This window comes from Podarcis gaigeae, assembly GCF_964106915.1.
Source record: "Podarcis gaigeae genome assembly, chromosome: 3".
Lineage (NCBI taxonomy): Eukaryota > Metazoa > Chordata > Lepidosauria > Squamata > Lacertidae > Podarcis > Podarcis gaigeae.
In genome coordinates, this window is record NC_139680.1 from 118,575,112 (window position 1) to 118,599,233 (window position 24,122).

The following is a 24,122-nucleotide window of genomic DNA, read 5'->3' on the forward strand; positions in this document are numbered from 1 at the left end:
CCTCACACCCTATTCATATCTTAAATGTGCCCTTAAGACAGGATTTGTGAGGAAAGAGACAATGGGGAGGTTTTCCCACTTTGACCTTGCAGAGAAATAATTTGCTCGGTTTGGGAATCAAAATGGTTCCAGGTCGGTCTTCCTGTGCTGATCTATGTACATGCTTGCTTGCTTGGTACATTTATGAACATTTAACATATACCTAAGACCTCAAAATTCCTATCACACAGCCTTCAAACATTTGAAGATGGCTCCCATATCCCCTCTCAGTCTTCTGTTCTCCAGTCTAAACAAGCCCAGTTCCCTCAACTGTTCCTCATAAGGCTTGGCTTCCAGAACCATTATTATCTTGGTTGCCCTCTTGGTTGCCTTCTAGCTTGTCAACATCCTTCTGAACTGAACACAGGACTCTAGGTGTGGTCTGGCCAAGGCAGAATAGAGCGGTACTTTTGCTTCCCTTGATCTAGACATTCGACTTCCATTGATGCAGCCTAGAATAGCGTTCGCTTTTTTTCTGCTGCATCACACTGCTGACTCATGTTAAGCTTGTGGTCTGCTAAGACACCCCAGATCCTTTTTCTCATGTACAGTGGTACCTCGGGTTACATACGCTTCAGGTTACATACGTTTCAGGTTACAGACTCCACTAACCCAGAAATAGTACCTCGGGTTAAGAACTTTGCTTCAGGATGAGAACAGAAATCATGCTCCAGCGGCACGGCAGCAGCGGGAGGCCCCATTAGCTAAAGTGGTGCTTCAGGTTAAGAACAGTTTCAGGTTAAGAATGGACCTCCAGAACGAATTAAGTACGTAACCAGAGGTACCACTGTACTACAGTGGAACCTCAGTTTTCAAACGTAACCCGTTCCGGAAGAATGTCCAACTTCTGAAACATTTGAAAACTGAAAGTGGGAGCCTCAAAATGGAAGCTGCATCAGACGTTCGGATTCCAAAAAAAGTTTGAAAACTGGAGCATTTGCTTCCAGGTTTTTGGCGTTTGGGAGCCAAAACGTTTGAAGACAGAGCCGTTCAAGAACCGAGGTTTGACTGTACTAGTAAGTCAGGTTTCCTCCCATCTTATATTTGTGCAGCTGGTGCAGAACCTTACGTTTGTACCTATCGAAACTGATTTTGTTTGTTTTGGTGCAGTTCTCCAGTCTGTTAAGGGCATCTTGAACCCCAGACCTATCACTTGGGGTGGCAGGTATTTAGAAATACCTCTGCCTTGTAGAAACAGATGGCTCCTCATCTCCTGTTCTCTCTCACACACACAAAAAGAAGTTTATTACTCTTTTCCCTTCTTCATCTCTTGGCTCAAATCATTTCTTTCCACTTCCTGTAATTCGGCCTGGATGTCAGGTGGGGTCGCTATGGCAACCCATTTCCATGGCTGCAAATGGCAAACATTTCCAGACAGTTGCCCCTTCTGGTGCCACAAAACACACACCCAGACAGAGCAAGCAAATGTCTCCCTGGCAAGGGGGTGAACGTCTTTCTTCCTGCAAAAGGTTTCCATCGCTCCTGCCTGCTCAAACCGGGTCTCAACCAAGCTCAGAAAGAGGGCCATGGTTTTTGTCCCAGCGCAAGGAGACAAGGAGAACTGGAATTTCTCCCCAAACAAACTGGATTTTCAAGCCAGCTCTGCAACAAAACGTTGCAGTTCGAAGTGTTCCTCTTCAGGGTTTCAGCAGCCAGTCAGGGCCTCATCCATGATTCTGCACCCGGCCCAGTCTTCCTCCTGCACCAGCAGGCATAGTCTTCCTTAGACCGCTTTGGGTTTGGGACACTGAAAGTACGATCCGTAATTCAAACGACGGCACAGTGTTACCTCTGGTTGCGAACCGGATCCATTCTGGAAGCCCGTTCACAACTGAAAGGAACGCAACCCGCGTCTGCGCGGGTCGCGATTCGCCACTTCTGTGCATGCGTGTGATGTCATTTTGCGCATGCACACATGCGCAAGTTGGCAAAACCAGGAAGTAACCCTTTCCAGTACTTCTGGGTTGCCGCGGGACGCGACCTGAAAACGCTCAACCTGAAGCAAAGGTAACATGAGGTATGACTGTATAGAAATTATTTGAATTGCAGGTTATGAGGTTTCATAAACCAGTGTGGTTAGAGTAGCTAGGCAGTGGCGGAGCAAGCCGACCAGGAGCCTGGGGCGGCGTGCATGCCCTGCGCCCAGGCTTGGGGCCAGCTGCCCGCAGGGGCCTCCAAGGAGTCTGCCTGCCTCTTCTTCCCCCTCAGCTGCCCCACAGACCGTTTGGGGCAGCGAGGAGCCCAGGAGAGACGCATGGCTCCGATGCGCTGCAGGCTCCGCAGTGAGTGCTGCCTGGCATTTTGTCGCCCCCCTCAGTGGTGACACCTGGGGCTGCTACCCCCCTCCACCCCTGGACCCAGGATCTGGGAAACCCGGGTTCAAATCTCCAAAGCTATTGGGAGACCTTAGGCCAGTCGCTCTCCTACCTCACAAGGTTATGAGGAGGAATTTGGGAGAACTTATGTACCGCCCCAGCGTGAGCTCCTTGAGGAAAGGCAGATTATGAATGTGATTAATAATAATAATGATGATAATAATAATAATACTTTATTATTTATACCCTGCCCATCTGGCTGGGTTTCCCCAGCAACTCTGGGCGGCTTCCAACAAAATATCAAAATACTGTAATGCATCAAACATTAAAAGCTTCCCTAATCAGAGCTGCCTTCAGATGTCTTCTAAAAGTCTGGTAGTTGTTGTTCTCTTTGACATCTGGTGGGAGGGCGTTCCACAGGGCGGGTGCCACCACCGAGAAGGCCCTCTGCCTTGCTCTTCTTCACCATTTAACTGTTGCTCCTTCTGGGAAAATCTTTTGGTTTACTAGGATCCTCAGCTCCTCCATGTACCAATTCCACTTTCCTTTAGCAGACGTGGGCTTGGCTTCTGTGACCTTCCCCAAGATGCCTCAGAGCCTTCTGTTTCAGATCTGGACCATCTCCTATGGTGGGTGCTTATGGCAGATGTATTTGTACATGGAGTTTGGCAACACACGCAGCTTCCTCTCAGCTTACAAGGCTTATTATTATTTTATTTAACCATTTATTATCAATTAAATTTGTATACCATCTTATAACCGCAGGTCTCAGGGTGGTTGCAACATAAAACCACAATATAAAAAGACAAAATACGTAATAAAAACAAAAACAGGGCCATAATTCCCCCGCCTCCCAACACATTTTAAAAGGGCACAATTCTGAGCAGAATCCAAAGTGTTGGTGCTGACCTTTCAAGCCCTAAACGGCCTCAGTCCTGTATACCTGAAGGAGCGTCTCCACCCCCATCATTCGGCCTGGACACTGAGGTCCAGCGCAGAGGGCCTTCTGGCGGTTCCCTCACTGCAAGAAGCCAAGTTACAGGGAATCAGGCAGAGGGCCTTCTCCGTGGTGGCACCCACCTGTGGAACGCCCTCCCACCAGATGTCAAGGAAATAAACAACTATCTGACTTTTAGAAGACATCTGAAGGCAGCCCTGTTTAGGGGAGTTTTTAATGTTTGGTGTTTTATCGTGTTTTAAATATGTGAAGGCAGAGGAGATCCATCCTGGCTAGTAGCCCCACCCGCCATAGCCCTCTCCTCCTCCATGAATTTGTCCATTCCTCTTTTAGAGCCATTTAGAGCATGAGTAGGCAAACTAAGGCCCAGGGGCCAGATCCGGCCCAATCGCCTTCTCAGTCCGGCCCACGGAAGGTCCAGAAATCAGCATGTTTTTACATGACTAGAATGCTTCCTTTTATTTAAAATGCATCTCTGGGTTATTTGTGGGGCCTGCCTGGTGTTTTTACATGACTAGAATATGTGCTTTTATTTAAAACGCATCTCTGAGTTATTTGTGGGGCCTGCCTGGTGTTTTAACATGAGGAGAATGTGTGCTTTTATTTAAAATGCATCTCTGGGTTATTTGTAGGGAATAGGAATTCATTCATTTATTTATTTTCAAAATATATTCCGGCCCTCCACAAGGTCTGAAGGACAGTGGACCGGCCCCCTGCTGAAAAAGTTTGCTGACCCCTGATTTAGAGCAATGGACCTCCCTCCCCTTTAGGTGTGCAATGGTTGGGGGCTGAGTCTAGGGATGTTGGGGCTGAGTATTGCTGTGCAGGGAGCTTTTCCTCCCACCTCCTTGCTTATCTCCGCCCCCCCACTTTGGAAGAGCCCCTGAACCTTGTGCCGTAGTCCTCTGGCGCCTGGACCATCCCTTTTGCAGCCCTGGTGCTTAGAGCTCCTGCAGGCGGTTGGCATGGCAACGTCAAAGCACCCGTTTCCTCCTTCCATAGAGAGAAAGATGCTAGAGTCAACACCAAGCAGCTGCGAGGAGGGAGCAGGCTGCTGGCAGGTCACGCTCCCACCCGATGGATGGCCTTTTGTGGCTGTGTTTGTTGTTGCTGCTATTTTATTTAAAAAACTGTAGAGTGCATTCAGTGTATAGTATGTTGTTGTTGTTGTTTAGTCGTTTAGTCGTGTCCGACTCTTCGTGACCCCCTGGACCAAAGCACGCCAGGCACTCCTGTCTTCCACTGCCTCCCGCAGTTTGGTCAGACTCATGCTGGTAGCTTCGAGAACACTGTCCAACCACCTCGTCCTCTGTCGTCCCCTTCTCCTTGTGCCCTCCATCTTTCCCAACATCAGGGTCTTTTCCAGGGAGTCTTCTCTTCTCATGAGGTGGCCAAAGTCTTGGAGCCTCAGCTTCAGGATCTGTCCTTCCAGTGAGCACTCAGGGCTGATTTCCTTCAGAATGGATAGGTTTGATCTTCTTGCAGTCCATGGGACTCTCAAGAGTCTCCTCCAGCACCAGAATTCAAAAGCATCAATTCTTCGGCGATCAGCCTTCTTTATGGTCCAGCTCTCACTTCCATACGTCACTACTGGGAAAACCATAGCTTTTACTATACGGACCTTTGTTGGCAAGGTGATGTCTCTACTTTTTAAGATGCTGTCTAGGTTTGTGTATAGTATAGTGTATAGTATAATGTATTTTAAAATGGGGTTTCAGAGTTTTTAGGGGGTTTTGAATGTTTTATGTAGTTTTATGTAGTTTTTATTTAGTTTTATGTAGTTTTGTAGTAGTTTTATGTAGTTTTTCAATTTCATTGTCCTGCATGGGACAATGACAATAAAGATATTGTACATCGTATGTACAGTGGATGCTCGGGTTGCGAACATGATCCGTGCGGGATGCATGTTCGCAACCCGCAGCGTTCGCAACCTGCACCGGCTTATCTGCGCATGCACAGGTTGCGATTTGGCACTTCTGCACATGCGCAAAGCATGATTTAGCATGCTTCTGTGCATGCACGGTCGCCGAAACCTGGAAGTAACCCGTTCCGCTACTTCCGGGTTTCGGCGGTCCAACCCAAAAAAAACGCAACCTGAGGCGTCTGTAACCCGAGGTCTGACTGTATATTTCCCCACTGACTGGGGGTCCTGATCCTAAGAGCATGAAAAGAGCCTTTTGCATCAGGCTGGTGGCCCAGCGAGTCCCCCATAGGAGCCAACTCCTAGGGGCAGAGGGGTCTTTGGGCCCCCCCCATAAAAAAATCGAGGGGGCTGTCCTCACCCCAAAGTTGATGGGCATTGCCATTCAAATGATGCGCTTGTACGGTGTCATGGGATCGATTATATGGGGCAGGGCTTACCTGGAAACCCCCCTCCCTATACTTTATTCAAGTTGACACCCCTGTAGAAGAAGAAGAAGAGTTTAGATTTGATATCCCGCTCCATCACTACCCGAAGGAGTCTCAAAGCGGCTAACATTCTCCTTTCCCTTCCTCCCCCACAACAAACACTCTGTGAGGTGAGTGGGGCTGAGAGACCTCAGAGAAGTGTGACTAGCCCACGGTCACCCAGCCGCTGCATGTGGAGGAGTGGGGAAGTGAACCCGGTTCCCCAGATTACGAGTCCACCGCTCCTAACCACACTGGCACTGGGGAGGCTTTTCCATTTTCCTTGACGTTGCAGAGAAATCAGTTTGGGAGTCAAAATGGTTTCAGGGCTGTTTTCCTGTGCTGCTTCAGACATGTGGTTTATATATTTATGTACGTGTTTGCTTGCTACATTTATGAACATTTATTATATATACAAGACCTTATTTTTTTTTTATTTCGATAGCATGCTGTGGGAGGGGGAACACTCTTCAGCCTGAGGGCCATATTTTCTTTGAGGCAGCCTTTCAGGGACTGCACGGCAGTGGTGGGCCAAAGGGGTGGAGAAGCAAATGCAACATTTACCTTCCTACAGTAGTCTAGTTTCTGTGCACCACTCTCCTCTCAAACTTAGCAGAGTTGAAGGCCAGAGGCAAAAAACCTTGTTATGCAAAGCTTGGTCAGCAGGGAGTGTGACCTAGGGCGAGTCTTCGGTGTGTGTGTGTGTGTATCAGGTATAGAGACCTGGAGGGCCACATTTGAACCCAGGGTTGGTGATTCCCCAGCAGGGTTTTATTTCTCCATTTTTCTTGGTTTGGAATGCGTGGCTGTTGCGAAGAGGGGCAGAGGCAGCCGGTTTGCCTGGACAGCTGAAGTGTTTACAGCAGCCGGTGAAATGAGCACTAGGGGTTTTTTCTATCTCCTGCCCACCCTCCTCTGTGTTCAAGCCTTGGAGTAAGGCTTGCTTGAGCCCTTGATGTTTGCTTTTTTGCGTTGCCATTTGCCTCCCCCTGGGAGTTGTTTGGGAGGATGCTGTGGGTATAATTTGATGCTTTGGTTTTAATGAGGATGATATGACAATACAGATCGGTTCAGGAAATGAAGGATGAGATGCTAAGTGCCGGCTGACGCTGAGTGTCTGATGTTCCGAAGGGGGAAAAGCAAACTCCCAGCCAGGAAGCTAAGGAAAGCTCCCCAAGAAAGCTAAAGATGAGACGCGAGAGATCTGTAATGAGATCTTCCGATATTTCCACTTTGGGTTGAAAGCAGCTTTCGTTCAGAGTTGTGGACCGCTGTCAACCCACTTGCGATTTCTTGCAGCTGGTTTTTCAGAGGCATACGGCCACCGACAGTGGGAGTAGTGATCATCATAGCTATTATGGCTTGCAGCCATTGGCAACCTTGCCCTCCACAAATTTGCCTAGCCCTTTTCGGAAGCCGTCCCAAGTTGACGGCCATGGCTTCATCTTGGAAGTGCAAATTCCATAGTTCGACCGAGCACGTTGCAAAAGGAGTAGTTTTGTTTTGTTTTGAGTTATTAAAGCATTCAAATACAGTGGTACCTCGGGTTACAGACGCTTCAGGTTACAGACGCTTCAGGTTACAGACTCCGCTAACCCAGAAATAGTACCTTGGGTTAAGAACTTTGCTTCAGGATGAGAACAGAAATCACATGGCAGCGACGCGGCGGCAGTAGGAGGCCCCATTAGCTAAAGTGGTACCTCAGGTTAAGAACAGTTTCAGGTTAAGAATGGACCTCCAAAACGAATTAAGTTCTTAACCCGAGGTACCACTGTACCACCTTTTGAATTGCAGGGATAACTCACTCTTTACGGAGAGTTGGTTTTTCTCATGTTTGCACAGGATGGGTTGAGCCTGTCAAAATATCCGATCGGCAGCTATGAGAAGGGCTGTGTGATGTGTATTATATTTAGTCACTTGCTTCAGTATTGTTAGAAAAAGCCAGAAAAAGGAATGTGCAGGCTGCGAGAGCTAGCTGGGGATTTCCCTGATGTATTTTGGGACTGATTCAGACAACCACAGCAAGCTGGCTTGAAAGGGGAACGAGGTGGGCAGCCTGCCATGTGGGTTTTGGGGAGGTGGGCAGCTCTTTACATCCAGCCTTTGCCAACCTGTTTGCATTCCAGATGTTTTGGACTCCTGGCTGTAGTCAGCTGGCTGCGGCTGATGGGAGTTGTGCTTCAAAACATCTGGAGGGCACTAGTGTGCTGGGCCCGGGGGTAACCCAAGCCATGCGGTCCAGGTCCGGTCCCAAATCCAAGGGTTCCATGAGGAGTCAGTCTGACAGGACACGAGGCAGGAAACCAGGCAAGGTCAGGCACAGGATCACAGGCAGGATCTAGCAAACAGCAACATTGCTCCCGCAACCTGGGGCAGGGTCTAGCAGCCTTTTATCTCTGTCGGGTAACGGCCGGTCCTGATCCCCCGGCGACTCACCTCCCTGTTTTGCCCGAAGGCGAGCACTCCTCCTACAAGTACTCAGGTCTCTCCTTCTCTCAGACCTGAGTCTCTGCAGCTCGGGAGACGTCGGTGGGTTACTAGACCCAGAGGCCGCCTCAGCCTCCCCTGACCCAACCGGTAGTGGAGCAGCTGTTAGTGATGGCCCAGCTGGAGGCAACGAGGTCATCCCCGCATCTGGAGCCAGGGCAGGCTCAGGCCCCTGACTCGGCCCAGCTGGTGCTTGTTGCAGGGGAACCTGTGCAGACTGGGACTCTTCAGGATCAGGCCCCAGACTAGGTTCAGATGATGCCTGAGGCAGAGGATCCAGTGCGGACTGAGACTCCTCTGGTTCTGAGTCCGGGCCCGAGTCCCAGGCCATCACAACCAGGTTGGCAAAGGCTGGTGTAGACCGTACAAGGCTGGAGAGACCCATGGCTGCCCCTCCTGCCCACCCACATGAGAACATAAGGAGAGCCTTTAGCTGGATCAGGCCAGTGGTCCATCTGCTCCAGCATCCTGTTTCCACAGTGGCCAACTGGATGCTCCAATGCAAAACCAGCAAGCAGGATTTGAGCACAAGAGCAATTCTCCCCTCCTGTGGTTTTTGGTGCTGTGCGCTGCTTAATGTCGAACATGAATCCCTGTGTATCTGAAGAAGTGTGCACGCACATGAAAGCTCATACCAAGAACTGACTTAGTTGGTCTTTAAGGTGCTACTGGAAGGAATTTTTTTTGTTTTGACTATGGCAGACCAACACGGCTACCTATCTGTAACATGAACCCCTTGTGCATCCTTTAATGGCCCCTTGCATACCCGTCAACATTTATCCGATTGAAAAGAGGGATGTGCTATTCCATCATCATCTTCATCATCATCATCATCATCATCTTCATCTTCATCATCATCATCATCATCTTTAGACCCTGCCAATCTGACTGGGTTGCCCCGGACCCTCTGGGTGGCTTCCAACATATATAAAGACATAGTCAAACATGAAACATGAAAAAAACTTCCCTAGACAGGGCTGCCTTCAGGTGTCTTCTCAAGGTTGTATTGTTATTAATCTCCTTGGCTCAGCAGGTTGCATAACTCTGTACCCTCCAACATTTCTCTGATGAAAATACGATATGATACTATACAATACGATAATCTTTATTGTCATTGTCCATACAGTACAACGATATTGAAAAAATCTACATCAGACATTCAAAAACCAACAAGCCTGCTATCCCAGCTATCCCAGGCTGGTTAGCCCCCTAAAAACTCTGATACCCCATAATTAAATACAATAGACTCCCATAGAGACTACCTTACGCTGCATTTAAAACCAAAATTGCATTTGAATCTCAGGCGGCTAGTCCTTGTCTTTATAACCCTGTACCTTCTTCCAGAAGGCAAAAGCTGAAAGAGATCATTTCTGGGGTGCGCACTATCCTGCGCTATTTCTGCAGCTTTCTTTTGGCACCTGGAAGCATAGATTTGACCCAAGGTGGGAAGAGTGCACCCAATTATTCTCTCCGCAGTCTTTACAACCCTGGACAGCATTGGTTTCCCCCTGACTGTGCAGCTCCCAAACCACACACACCTTAGGGACGTCCTAAGGAAAAGCAGGACATTCTGGGGCAAATCAGAATCCAGGACAGCTTCTGTAAATCCAGGACTCTCCCCGGAAAATAGGGGCACATGGAGGGTCTGTGATTGTTCATACAATGTCCACCGGAAACAGCTGCTGTCCCAAACTTTCTCCCTACTAAATCCAGAGTTTTCTTATGCTTGGAAAATCTGAAACTCTCCCCTCTGCTTTGAAACGCTAATAGCTTTCCATGGACACCATTGTCTTCTGTTGTTGTTGTTTTTAAAAAGTGGAGTTTTTTTTTAAATGTGGAACGTCCTCTAAAGAAGCATGGTTGCTTGAAACAGCAACTAGGGAGAATGGATGTGAAAACTTGGGTTAAAATCGCCTCTGAATATAAACCACTTGGGAATGGACTGCTAGGGGACAAATTGATTGAGTAAAATTGTGGATTACGTGGGCAAGTCTGTGTGGGCCAGTCTGTGTTTGGCCAGCCTGTCTAAGGAATTGCTCCTGTAAGAAGGCGATGGTGTGTTCATGGAACAATCATCGTTCTTTGTGCTGTAAGTGCCACCGGAGGGAAGCTACCGGCACATTTATGCCAGGGCCTGACAGTGCGTCGTGACGCTCCGAAATGCGGCGGTTGCATTCTGCTGGGGTGGTACAGGTGGTGTCTAAGAACACAAGAATAGGAAGAAGATTTCGCACAGAGGAGGGGAAGAGGAGAGTGGCAGTAATAATGTCTCATTTCCAAAGGAAATGTTGTAAACACCGTCTGGGGTGTGCACCAGCACATTGAGTCCTTTGGATGGTAGTAGGTGCCCTAAAGTGGCCACTTGGGGACCAGCAAGAAAGAGATCAAAAGAAGGATAGGTTTGCATATAAAATGTGTGCATGCTGATTTATAGGCACAGGTGGAAATCGAGGAAAGGTTGCTGTAATTTAAACAGAAATAGAATACATCTGGGCAGGGTGGTGATGGGGCGTTCCAGCTCAGCCTGCCCTCCAGGTACTAAAGTAATGGTTCTCAAACATTTTTCTTGGTGCCACACTTTCGGAATAAACAATGGTTTGCGCCACAGCAGATGTTTTATTGATAAGAAACACATCGGAAAACAAAATGAAACAACTCCTAGCGGTGCTTGATTTAGAACACAGAACACAACTACTTTATCATACGTTTGTGGGGCATCTGGAAGGTGCAAAACAATGCAGTGACACATTCTGCAAATTAAAAAAATCAATTTTTTTGATACTGTTGTTGGCATCTGTCTGTCTTGGGAGACAAAGGGAGGAGGGGCCTTTGTGGGTGAAGCCAAACTGTAGGAAGGTTGCAGCGCCTGCTGTGGCTGTGGAGGCCGATGCGGGAGAGACATGTTTTGTTGCAGCTGGGGCAGAAGAAGGGGTCTGGTTGTTCTGACTCAGGTGCGCCATGACATTTCTTCTCTCTGTGCTCCTCCCAGCGGTCATTTTTCCACTGGTCTCTGCTGTGAATGCATGACCTGACTACATGTTTCCAGGCGGTCGTCTGCATGGGATTCCCGCACGGCAGAGTTGATGTTACTATATTATACTATGCTGAAATGTTTAAATGTTTCTTTGATTGTCCTTGAATCTTCCTGCTGCACTTGCCACCCTCTCCTGCCGCACCAATAATAATAATAATTAGTAATAATAATAATAATGATTTATTATTTATACCCCGCCCATCTGGCTGGGTTTCTCCAGCCACTCTGGGTGGCTTCCAACAAAATATTAAAATACAGTAATGCATCAAACATTAAAAGCTTCCCTAAACAGGACTGCCTTCAGGTGTCTTCTAAAAGTCTGGTAGCTGTTGTTCTCTTTGACATCTGGTGGGAGGGTGTTCCACAGGGAGGGTGCCACTACCAAGAAGGCCCTCTGCCTGGTTCCCCGTAACTTGGCGTCTTGCAGTGAGGGAACCGCCAGAAGGCCCTCGGAGCTGGACCTCAGGGTCTGGGCAGAACGATGGGGGTGGAGACACTCCTTCAGGTATACAGGACCGAGGCCGTTTAGGGCTCTAAAGGTCAGCACCAACACTTTGAATTGTGCTCGGAAACCAGTGTGGCTCTTGGTTCTTTATCTTGAAACTGGACCAACTCCTTCATGGAGAGCCAGCCTAGTGGTGTCCTCTAGAAGTTCAGGACTGCAATTCTCATCAGCCCCAACCAGCAGAGCTGTACAATTCAGGGACTGAGAGGAGCTGGACTCCAAAATGCCCAGACAGCACCAGGTTGGCCAAGGCTGGAAATTTCATTCTAAGGTTTTCTACATGCCTATGCTGAGCTCTGCCTCTCTTGTTTGCTACAGGAGGAGGAAATCCCGATATTGTTGTTGTTGTTTAGTCATGTGACTCTTCGTGACCCCCTGGACCAGAGCACGCCAGACCCTCCTGTCTTCCACTGCCTCCCGCAGTTTGGTCAAACTCATGCTGGTAGCTTCGAGAACACTGTCCCACCATCTCATCCTCTGTCGTCCCCTTCTCCTTGTGCCCTCCATCTTTCCCAACATCAGGGTCTTTTCCAGGGAGTCTTCTCTTCTCTTGAGGTGGCCAAAGTCTTGGAGCCTCAGCTTCAGGATCTGTCCTTCCAGTGAGCACTCGGGGCTGATTTCCTTCAGAATGGAGAGGTTTGATCTTCTTGCAGTCCATGGGACTCTCAAGAGTCTCCTCCAGCACCAGAATTCAAAAGCATCAATTCTTGGGCAATCGGCCTTCTTGATGGTCCAGCTCTCACTTCCAAACATCACTGCTACACCAGTGTGGTGTAGTGGTTAAGAGCGGTAGATTCGTAATCTGGGGAACTGGGTTCGCGTCTCCGCTCCTCCACATGCAGCTGCTGGGTGACCTTGGGCCAGTCACACTTCTCTGAAGTCTCTCAGCCCCACTCACCTCACAGAGTGTTTGTTGTGGGGGAGGAAGGGAAAGGAGAATGTTAGCCGCTTTGAGACTCCTGAAGGGGAGTGATAAAGCGGGATATCAAATCCAAACTCTTCTCTTCTTCTTCTTCTACTGCTGGGAAAACCAGAGCTTTAACTATACAGGCCTTTGTTGGCAAGGTGATGTCTCTACTTTTTAATATGCTGTCTAAGTTTGTCATTGCAACCCCAATATTAATTGATTGTAATTCCAGGGTGGTCTTGCAGATGAATAAGTCTTACCCAGCCTTCTCACATTCCCCTTCTTTGTGTCCCTGCCTCAGGAAGGCCTGATGCTGTCGATTTTGCCCAGGCACGTAGCTGACGAGATGCTCAAGGATATGAAGAAGGATGCCAGCCAGAAGGAGATGCAGCAGTTTAACACCATGTACATGTACCGCCATGAGAATGTCAGGTAAGGAGCGGGACTTCCTTTTGCAGGGAGTTCCACATGCGAGGTGCCACTACCGAGAAGGCCCTGCCTGGTGCTGAGGCAGGTTTTGCTTCTCAAGGAGACACAGAGGGGAGCCTTTTGCCCAGAGCTCAGCGAATGAAGGAGGCACAAGGTTTGCAGCTAGGGAACTGAGATTAAAGGCTAATCCAAACTTCATTTTGTGCTGTGCTTTCCAAGTGCACCTCCACACTTTACAGCTCTGTGTCTGAGTAGGTTCACTGTCTCCGCCAGAGCATTCCCCAGGAAAAGCACCTCCAAAAAGAGGGCTTACGTTGCAAGAAATATTGAAATATCTGAAATATTGTTGGTGCTGTTCATAAATAAAACAAGTAGTCTCACAATTTAGAAGTGTTGAGACAAAGAGGAGAGGGGACTTGGAAGGGAACTGAGGAAACTTCACGCAAGCTGGGTGAGATGTAAAATAGTAGCCTTAAGCTGAGATACAGGCAGACCAGAAGTTGGCACCTGTCTGTCTTGCGAGACATCTGTAGAGACTGATGTGAGAGAGACATGTTTCGTTGCAGCCAGGGTAGATGAAGGCGTCCAGTGGTGCTACTGCAGACATACTATGACATTTTTTCTCTCAGTGCTCCTCCCAGTGGTCTTTCCTCCTCTGGTCACTGCTACGGACACACGACCGGACTGCTTGTCTCCAGGCATTGCGGTCATCTGCAAGGGATTCCCACAGGCAGACCAGTAAGCAAAATATCACCAAAGCCAACATGAGATCTGAATAAAGTTTTCAGTAATAATAATAATAATAATAATAATAATAATAATAATAATAATAATTTTTATTTATTTATTTATACCCCACCCTTCCCAGTTCAAAAACCAGGCTCAGGGCGGCTAACAACAAATTTAAAACACTTAATTGTAAAAGCAGCATAAAATGCAGTATAAAAACATGAATAACAATAAAATTCAAAATTCAGAAATCAATTTAGGGGCAATCCATCTAATAAACAATAGATAATCCCCAGGGCTAGCTGGCTAAGTTAGTCCTATTTGGACCAGTGAGGAGGCCAGGGGAGAATTAGCTGTGGGGTCTCAGAGTGGGTGATCTTCATAAAAGGGGAGGGGGAGGGAAGAGAAGGGAAATAAAAGATCAGGCTGAATTTAAATTAAAGGCCAGGCGGAATAGCTCTGTCTTACAGGCCCGGTGGAAGGAGGTTAAATCCTGAAGGGCCCTGGTCTCATGGGACAGAGCATTCCACCAGGTCGGAGCCATCACTGAAAAGGCCCTGGCCCTGGTGGAAGATAATCTGATTTCCTTAGGGCCTGGGACCTCTAAACTATGACTATTCATGGACCTTAAGGTCCTCTGCGGGGCAGACCACGAGAGGCGGTCCCGTAAATAGTAGAATCACCAGGCCGAAAAAGTCAATTTTTGGAGGAATCTAGTTGGCCCACGACTTGGTACAGGAGCTTCTTGCTACAGCAGCCATTTGCATGACCTGCCAACTTAATCTCCTTTGGTCCTTTTGTTTCACAGCATCCTCTTTGCGGACATTGTGGGTTTCACGCAGCTCTCCTCCTCCTGCAGCGCCCAGGAATTGGTGAAACTTCTGAACGAGCTCTTCGCTCGCTTCGACAAATTAGCAGCGGTAAGTTTCCACGGCAGACCGTACGTTCCTTCAGGATTTGCCCTCTAGGATGCTGGCCGGACTGGTTTGAGTTGGGGATGGTGTGTTATGGGAACAGTCCTTGTTCCAGTTATGCACCGCTTTGTGTGTATAATTCCTTCTCCTGTGCGGCGCCAGAGGCCAGGAACAGGAGGGACACAATTGCATAGCTGTCAACTTACAGATTTGAAAATAAGGGACCAGCAGCCTTGAAAATAAGGGACCAGCAGCCAAAATAAGGGATTTTAGTCAACCAGCTGAAATACGAAGTTAAAAGGGACCAGATAATTTTGGAGAGCAGCGCCGGTTTTTAGCCCTTCGTTTCCAGAGGTTGCTGCTCAAGACACCAGCCGATGAAACACTGCAATGAAATAACTACAAGCAGCAACCACGTTTCGTGCAAAACGAAGTCCAAGCTACGAAGATGCTGCTGCAGTTCTGTATCTTTTCTCTCGTGCTCCATCTGCAGCTCTCAATTCCATCAGGCGGGGCGGGAGGAAGGGGGGGGGGAATAGCGCCCGAAGTAAACCCGCAGATCAGACCATCTATGCTAGTCTACCACTACTAATCTATGGGGAAAGCGCTTGCGGTGCTTCCCTTGTAGCCCTTGGAACACCTGCCCACGCCTCCTCCTCCTCCTCTCTCTGAACTGCTTTCTCTATGTTTGCCCTCGCTCTCCTCTCAAGGCTCCTCATCAATTCATAGGCCATGCCAGGCTGCCCATCTCATTTGGGTCCTTCGGCGGTGCAGCCGCAGTACGCCCTAGCGGGAGTGGGAGCAGCGGTGATGGGCAGAGGGGAGGCCCCAGGCAGAGATGGTCAGTTCGGCGCTGGAAGGGCCCGAGGCTCCCACCAGTCCCGGCGGGGAGGGATTCCTGGGGTCCGAGGCTGGTGAGAGGAGGCCGGAGGGGGGCAGGCCGGGCAGCCAAGCAACACACCTGGAGCCCCCCTCCTCCCTAGGGAGAGGAGCTGCTTCCTTTGAAACCCGGGAAATTTAAGGGACATCCATCAATAAGGGACAACAGCGGGACATGGCGCTGGGATAAGGGACTGTCCCTCCAAATAAGGGACGCTTGACAGCTATGCACAATTGCCCGAGCAGCGCTGAGTTCTGCCACCTTGTTTTCTTGGCCTTGTGGGCGTTCTCAGAAAAGCGCTCCAGAACATGAGATCAACAGTGCTCAGGGACTGAGAGACTCATCTCCTGGTAAACTGATACCTTTATATAGCTGCGTTTCCTGGAATATCAGAATATAAAACCTATTTACGAAGCCCAGGGACACATTATCCTCTGTTCTAATTCAGCCTCGATCAGGCTTTAGCCACTCTTCAGGAACAAGAGATTTCAACAAGAGATTAAGAAGAGTTTCCTGAGAGGGCGGGGGGGGGGGGGGCGTGGATTTGCTTTTCATCAGTGGAACACAACTGCCTTGGAAATTGGGATATGTGTGTGTGTTTTGCCTTGATTAGAGTTTTAAGAAGAGGCTGGATGGCCACCAATCAGGGACGCTGAATTTCCAGTGTTGGCAGAGGGCTGGATTGGATGACCTTTGGGAGACCCCCTAACTCTGTGCTTGCAAAAAGCTGGGCACTGCTCTGGAGCACGGGGGAAGCTAGTGTGGCAGAGTCGAAGCATAAGATGAGCATGGCTGTTGGATCAGGCCAGAGCTGGATTTAGGTTTGATGAGGCTGTAAGATACTGAAGGGAATGGGGCCCTTTATATGTCCATCTGTCCTTTGTCAACAACAAATTGTCGCTCTTTTTTGTGTTGAATATATGCAATACGGTAATTTATGGACCTAATAGGTATCTAAAGCCATTTGCACATGTTGCCCTACAACCAGTCCATGCAGAAGGTAGGCACCCTATATATAGAAATGAGCAAACCAGTGATATTTTAGGGAGCAGGCTAGCATTGCTTACATCAAAGGAGCCTACACAACACAAAACACTGTTGCTGTAGGTAGGTTTTATTTTATTTGTTTTTTGTCTTATATTTTGGAAATGTACATCCAGGTTTTTTTCCCCGACGCTTCTGCGCATGTGCGTGACGTCATTTTGAGCGTCTGTGCATGCGCAAGCGGCGAAACCCGGAAGTAACGCCCTCCGTTACTTCCAGGTTGCCGCAGAGCGCACCTCAAACGCGCTCAACTTGAAGCGTATTCAACCCAAGGTATGACTGTGCAGTGGACGCTCGGGTTGCGAACGTGATCCGTGCGGGATGCACGTTCGCAACCCTCAGCGGCGTGTCTGCGGATGCGTGGGTTGCGATTCAGCACTTCTGCGCATGCGCAAAGCGAAATTTAGTGCTTCTGAGCATGCACAATCACCAAAACCCGGAAGTAACCCGTTCTGGTACTTCCGGGTTTCGGTGTGTCCGTAACCCAAAAAAACACAACCTGAAGCGTCTGTGACCCGAGGTCGGACTGTATGTAAATCTGGGACTGGATCAGGCCAAAGGCCCATCCAGTGCAGACTCCTTTCTCACGTCTCCAACCAGGTGCCCCCACGAGAAGCCCATATGCAGGACCTGGGAGAGACAGCGCCCTCCCCCTCTGTGATTCCTCCCAGTAACTACTGGTATTCACACTGGTTCTGATTGTGGAGCGAGAACACTGGACATGGACCCGAGGACAATAGGTTTCAAATCCCTGCTCAGTCACCTTTGGCCAGTTGCTCCCAGTATAAATTACCTCCCAGGGTTCGCCCTGGAACTGGCAGGCTAGGCACAGCCCTAGAAAATACGTATTTTTCACCCATTAAGAAGCAGACAAATAAATGTATAAACCTCAGTATTTTTTGGTTTCTAAGAATTCACAGGCAACGCTGGATGCTCTCTGCGAGTCTGCTGTATATTTTGCAAACTAGTTCATTTATTCGCCATGCGTTTCGACACCTCTTAAGATATCATAACCTAATTTTGCTTTTATTTAGCTACGTGTATATTTCATGCTCTTCATTCTAAGGTCCCACTGCTGGTTACAGCATCAGAAGCAATATTAAAGCAACTTAAAAGAACTTGCAACCATAGAAATACGGTTCCTGGGACCAAGGGGGCATGTGTTTGTCTCTATTTGGATACAGTTGGCTGCCATCTTGAATCAAGATGGTGGACTGAACTTTGAACAGCACTGATTTTTTTTTTTTTAGGATTCCCCAGCAGGGCTGGGGAGGAGCCTGCTGGTCTTACAATAAAGAAGGGCTGAATTATTATGACCTGTTATAATGCCAGCTGTTTAAAATCCATGTTTTTTGTGGCAGAGAAGAATAATCCATCAATAAACACTGGAGCAAAACTCCTCCTTTGTCTGCCTGGGAGCAGTTCTATGGATGATCATTTGAATCCTCTTTAAACTCACGTGATAATCCTTTTATACTACCAATATCTGTTTGGGAAATTGCTTCTTTTTTTAATTACTCTTGCAAATTTTCATGGTTACCGTCCTCTGTTATTTAATTAAGGCCTTGTTCCATTGGGAAATAAACAGGTGGTTTGGTAAGATTTGTGAATGCAACTCGGAGAAGAGAAACAGCTTCTCTTTAACTAAACAGAGCATAGCTGTCAACTTACAGATTTGAAAATAAGGGACCAGCAGCCTCGAAAATAAGGGATCAGCAGCCAAAATAAGGGATTTTCTAAGCACAGGTATGTTCACCTTCTGAGCCCCTCCAAGCCAAAGGCAGAAAGCCCAGCCAGCAGCCAAACAAAGCCTCAAGCGGTGGTGGTTCCCACGGCGCAGCAATCCAGCAAAGGGGATGCAGCAAGGGAAACCACCGTCACCTCTCTGCTGGGAAGTGCTGAGCAAAGGCGAGTCCCCAGGCAACGCGGCCGATTTGATCTGCACAAGGCAAGCTCCACCCCCCCAGGCATTCTTAGACTCCTTATTGGGTGAGCAACGCAGCCAAGCAACACAGTTGGAGCCTCCCTCCTCCCTGGCCGGCAGGGAGGGAGGGAGAGGAGCTGCTTCCTTTAAAACCTGGGAAATTTAAGGGATATCATTAATAAGGGACAGCAGCAGGACGGAGGGTTGACAGCTATGAAACAGAGAGCCTGAATGGATAAGGAAGGGTGTTTTGGGCTCCCAACACTTTCTGTTTGGAGACTTCATTCCAAGCAGGGCAAGAAATTGTACCCCCAAAAAACAGTTTCAGCAGATCTGAAGGTCAGCATGGCTAGAGCAGCCTGCCCTTGAAAGAAATAATTTTGAATGTCATCAATATAAATTCAAATGTTTTAAATATAAATGTTTTAAGTAGAAATAACTTTTTACTGATTGTTTTATTGTTCTGTTCTTTTTTAAACTGCTTTGAGGTGGTTCTCGTTTTTTTTGCACTTAAGCAGGATATAAACTTATTGTGAAATAATAAAATAAACAATTTTAACAACTGCGGGTGCCGATAACGTGGTGCTGATTAACTCCAAGGTTGCAGGTTTGATCCCCGTAAGGGGCAGCTGCATATTCTTGCACTGCAGGGAGTTGGACTAGATGATTCTTGCTGTTTCTTCCAGCTCTACAATTTCAGGATTATCTTCTTCTTCTTTGGCGATCACTCATAGCTGAGGAAGATTGTCTTCCATAAACACAGTTTTAACAATGAGTCCATAAGTGACTGTGGAGGCCAATTCTGGATCCACACGTCCTTCCATAGCTGTCAACCGTCCCTTATTTGGCGGGACAGTCCCTTATCCCAGCGCCGTGTCCCGCTGCTGTCCCTTATTGATGATGTCCCTTAAATTTCCCGGGTTTCAAAGGAAGCAGCTCCTCTCCCTCCCTCCCTGCCGGCCAGGGAGGAGGGAAGCTCCAACTGTGTTGCTTGGCTGCGTTGCTCACCCAATAAGGAGTCTAAGAACGACTGGAGGGTGGAGCTTGCATGACTTGTGCCAATCAAATCGGCCACATTGCCTGGGGACTCGCCTTTGCTCAGCACTTCCCAGCAGAGAGGTGACGGTGGTTTCCCTTGCTGCACCCCCTTTGCCGGGTTGCTGCGCTGTGGGAACCACCTCTTGAGGCTTCGTTTGGCTGCTGGCTGGGCTTTCTGCCTTTGGCTTGGAGGGGCTCAGAAGGTGAACATACCTGTGCTTGGAAAATCCCTTATTTTGGCTGCCGATCCCTTATTTTCAAATCTGTAAGTTGACAGCTATGTGTCCTTCCACAGTAGGGACATAGCTTTCTGGGCGGGAGTTGATCACGGTGAGGATTTTCCAAGTATGCCTTCCTCTTAGCATGTTTCTCCCTTGCGTCCTGAATTCGAGTGTCTTCAAAGCCCATGATACCTTTAAACCTCTTTTGTTGACCACCAGCATTACGCTTTCCATGAGGCAGATTTCTACATTATGTCCTGGCAACCCTCCACTGTTGGAATTACTTCCTTTCCTTTTCCTTTTCCTTTTCCCTTTCCTGCTCTTCCAGAAATACCACCAGCTGCGTATCAAGATCCTGGGAGACTGCTACTACTGCATCTGCGGTCTGCCTGATTACCGGGAGGACCACGCCGTCTGTTCTATCCTGATGGGCCTTGCTATGGTGGAGGCGATTTCGTAAGCGTTCCTATTAATACATTTATTTATCTGGTTTTCAAATTAACATTTTACAATTCACAAACATACATCATAAAAACAAGATCCCGAAGAATCCCCTGGACTTCTCTCCTCCCCTTTGTGGGTCCTATTATTAATCTTTTCCTCTTGCATCTTTTATAATAATAGTCCGAATCTTTCACATCTCCGTTATATCCAAAGTTCATCATTAAACTACAAGCGTTATTCAAATCCTACTAACGATTTTAACTGTTTACAATGGTTTTTAAGGTAAATTGTGAATTTTACCCATTCCTATTTAAAATTCTGGTCTTCCTGATTTCTGATTCTTCCGGCCATTTTTGCCATTTTGGCATAATCCTTCAACTATTTCGTAAGCAATTCCTACCTGCTGCTCCAGTATTTATGTGGCTCTTAACTCTTGCCATTTTCCATCCACGGCTTCCTTCCTTTCTCTGGAAGGAGTGTTGGTATTTCACGAGTGGGATCCGGAGGCATGCTGGAATGTTAGGCTGGCCCAATCAAAGCACATTTGAAGGCTCTATCACACCATCCCAACAAATCCACTTCTTTCTTTTCTTTTAATATCCTCCAGTAAAAATTCTTGTAGTGTCAAAACCGTGAAATTAAAATCTTTTACTAAAAAGAAAGAAAAGATTCTCTCGACCTTAGCTAGCAGGTCCTTTGCTTTGAATTGTTTACAAAGAGGCGGGGGGGTGGACTTCCTTTTTAACCCTTCCCCGCTCGTTCCTGATCCACCAAATTTTTCTTTAAAGTTCCAATTTCCATATTACGGGTTGATGTTTTAGAGTCCGATTGTTCCAAGGAAAAAGTCAGCGCTCTCCGATAATGGCTTGCGGCTTCACTCCGCAGAGGAGGGAGTACTCTCAGCACTGCGCCGCACCCCGTCCCCGTTCCGAAGCCTCTAAAAAGGCTCCTTCACGGATTGGGGGGGCGCAAATGGTGCCCGCCGAGTCACTACGCTCACAGGCTTCCGCGCCTGTGATTTTAAGGGTCCCCTCGTCGCCACAGCGGCAAGACCCAGTCTCTGCAGAGCCGATTCCCTCCGGAGCTCGGAGGGAATCCGCCATTAATCGATGGCGTCAACCCGGAAGTCTAATAAGCTTTTTTACTGTTTGGAAAGTGGTGGCTAAGTGCAGGGGAAAGTGTGGGATAAACGGAGGAGTGGTGGGAAGACGTCTGACATTCCACCCCACAAGGTGGAATGCAAGATGAACACATGTTAAGTTGTTATGTTATGTTATGTTATGTTTATTTATATGCCATCTTCCAGCCCAACGGGCTCCCAAGGTGGATCTCAGGAATAAACACACAAATGCAATAATGATGCAAATGATACACGTTCAAAACATTCCAAGAGTAGTTTTTAAAAACCACACACATCCTTGTTCCTGCCAGAAAGGCAAAGGACATACCCTGCAAAAGTGTTGAGAAGGCAAGGATACTTAAGCAACATCTTTGTCTTATAAGCCCTCGATGCTTCCAGCAGACTCTGACCTACAGACATTTGGTTATCCCCATAACCACATCAGCATGAATGCTCAATAAAGACCAGGTGTAATCTGTTAGAATTCCTGCTCCATGATTGCAGTCATGGGATTGTGGTCTTTCACATGACGGTGTATGTTTTGACTCCACAGAGTGGGAAGTGATGGAGACAGGATGTTTGTGTTACTGTGTTCCATATAGTGGGACTATTGTCCTTTTTCTCTTTGCTGTCTGATGCTAGAGAGAGAGGGAGCCATGTTGCAGTGCTCCGTGTGTGTTTATATGTAAATAAAGTAGATTACCCAAAATGCTGAGTTGTTAAGCAAACTGCGAAGACTCTGCGGATCCCTAAGTGTGCTGATGTCTGTTGGCATCGGTCGCTTTGATGTTTGGGCAGGAGAAAGTGTTTGAAGCTCCTGAATGATCGACCAAGAGGGAGAGAACATGCCAGTTGGGCATGTGTCTCTGCCAGGGTCCTACTCGAGTGTAGGACGAGCTCCTGACAAAGCCTCTGCCTAAGCTTTGCGAAAGCAAAGCCGGATGAATGCTCAGTAAACAGGTCATGGACCTGCAATAGCTCAGCCGGTAGAGCATGAGGCTAGATGACCCTATGTGGGAATGTTGAAGGTGGTAGGAGAGGATAGATTGTTAATTAATATCTTTCCTAACTTGCACTAGCAAGTTTCTTCACTTAGCAGAGTGAATTCCCCTTCTTACGCAGCAGAAAGCTGGTTGCAAACTCATGTGAGTTTCTTAAGGCAATAAGCAATTCAGTCTGGCTGGTCCAGATTGAGCTATGTTCTAATCTTCCTGGTAAGACCCCTTTTGAATCCTCCTAAAAGAATAAAAACACCACAGTCCTATTCCTAAGTAACAAAAAGTAGTTTTACTCGCAATCAGGCAGAGCACAGTATGATCTCTGAAGGCAGGCTTTAGGCTTAAAGTTACAAACATGTACAAATAGGTCTACCCCATATGGGAGATAACCTGGGGAACTGCTGTGGGAGCCAGAAGTACAGTCCAGGTGATGCAGGAAGCAGGCAGGACGAACAGGAAGGTCAAAAAGAGGAAGGTAGCAGTGTGACTTTGCCTTTTACCAGGTCTAGAAAGGTCACGCCCACCTACTAGTCACATGCAAGAGGAAGGATGCTCCAGGCCAGGAGGAACAGGAAGTTTCGACTGGCTGGACCAAACATTCCCTTGCATGCCACTCTAGGAAAACAAGGAATGTTGTACTTGACTGCTCCCAGTGGATTACATCCCACACCCTCGTGGTCCCTTCAGCTCTATGATTTGGAGGAATCATTTCTCCCTCCCTCCCTCCCTCCCTCCCTCCCTTCCACAAAGATCCATTGGTGAGATGGTTTTTCCTGCTCTTTCCTGAAATCTGTGGGATCAGAGATTTGCAGCCCCAAATTTGGCTGCTTCCTCTGATGTGTATGGATCTCCCAGAGGCTTGGACTTGCCTGTAATATTTCTCTGATGGGTTAGGATCTTTGGGCCACCTCCCTGCCCTTCCCTGCCTTCCTTGAACAAAAGCAAGTATTCTTCCTTCCCTGACTCAAGCCAGGATTCTAGCACCTTGTGGTTCTTCTCCTAAAGAGAGGGCCCAAATGCAACTCTCCAGGGCTCTCTACGTGGCCCTTGGGACAATCACCAGCCCCTCTCACCTGGAGGGAGCAGAGAAAGGGATGTGTGAATGTAAGAGTAGAAACTAGCCTCCTAAGGGGGGGAAATGGCATTTGTCGCTCCACCCACTTTTGTCTCTCGCTCCAGACATTGGCATGTGGCTCCCACAAAGTTTGTCCAGAAGGGAATGCTGCCCCCAGGCTAAAATGGTTCCTCTTATTAACGCCTGGCTGCTTCTGAGCTGTGAGCTTTTATGTGAGCTGGAGACCTTTCTCGACAGATCTTCTTTCCACCCACAGAGTTTATCACTAAACAATCTCCCTCATTCCTCCTCATTTTTCTAAAACAAAACTTGATCCCAGGGACGGAAAGCTCTTAATGTTTATGGAAAATTACCAGGGGATAGCAGTGAAAGCTGGCTTAGTAGCTCGTTTATAGAAACAAGGGACAGTCGTTTAAATTCCAGGCGTGCAAGAAGGGAGAGAGGAGTGGTGGGCTGCTCAGCTCTGTTTTTTGGAAACTCAGATCTGATGTTTGGTGGCAACATCTCACACCCCTTGTCCAGAATCTAATAGAGATGTCTTCTTAAGGACACAGTATAAACCTGCTAGATGGTCATTGGCCCATCGAGTCCAGCATCCTATTCTCACAGTGGCAACTCTTCCCTCATGCGGTTTCCAGCAGCGGAGTTTCAGAAGCCTTGCTTCCTCCAGCTG

General features: G+C 48.0%; 1 protein-coding gene across 1 annotated transcript in view; it reads left to right on the top strand.

Moving 5' to 3' along the window:
- Positions 1–24,122, top strand: part of ADCY3 (adenylate cyclase 3) — a 101,161-nt gene that overhangs the window by 42,587 nt on the left and 34,452 nt on the right. Inside the window, exons 4-6 of the mRNA XM_083733115.1 lie at positions 12,935–13,065; positions 14,600–14,711; positions 20,141–20,268. Coding sequence (XP_083589241.1) covers positions 12,935–13,065; positions 14,600–14,711; positions 20,141–20,268 — 371 coding nt within the window. The remainder of the gene's footprint in view (positions 1–12,934; positions 13,066–14,599; positions 14,712–20,140; positions 20,269–24,122) is intronic.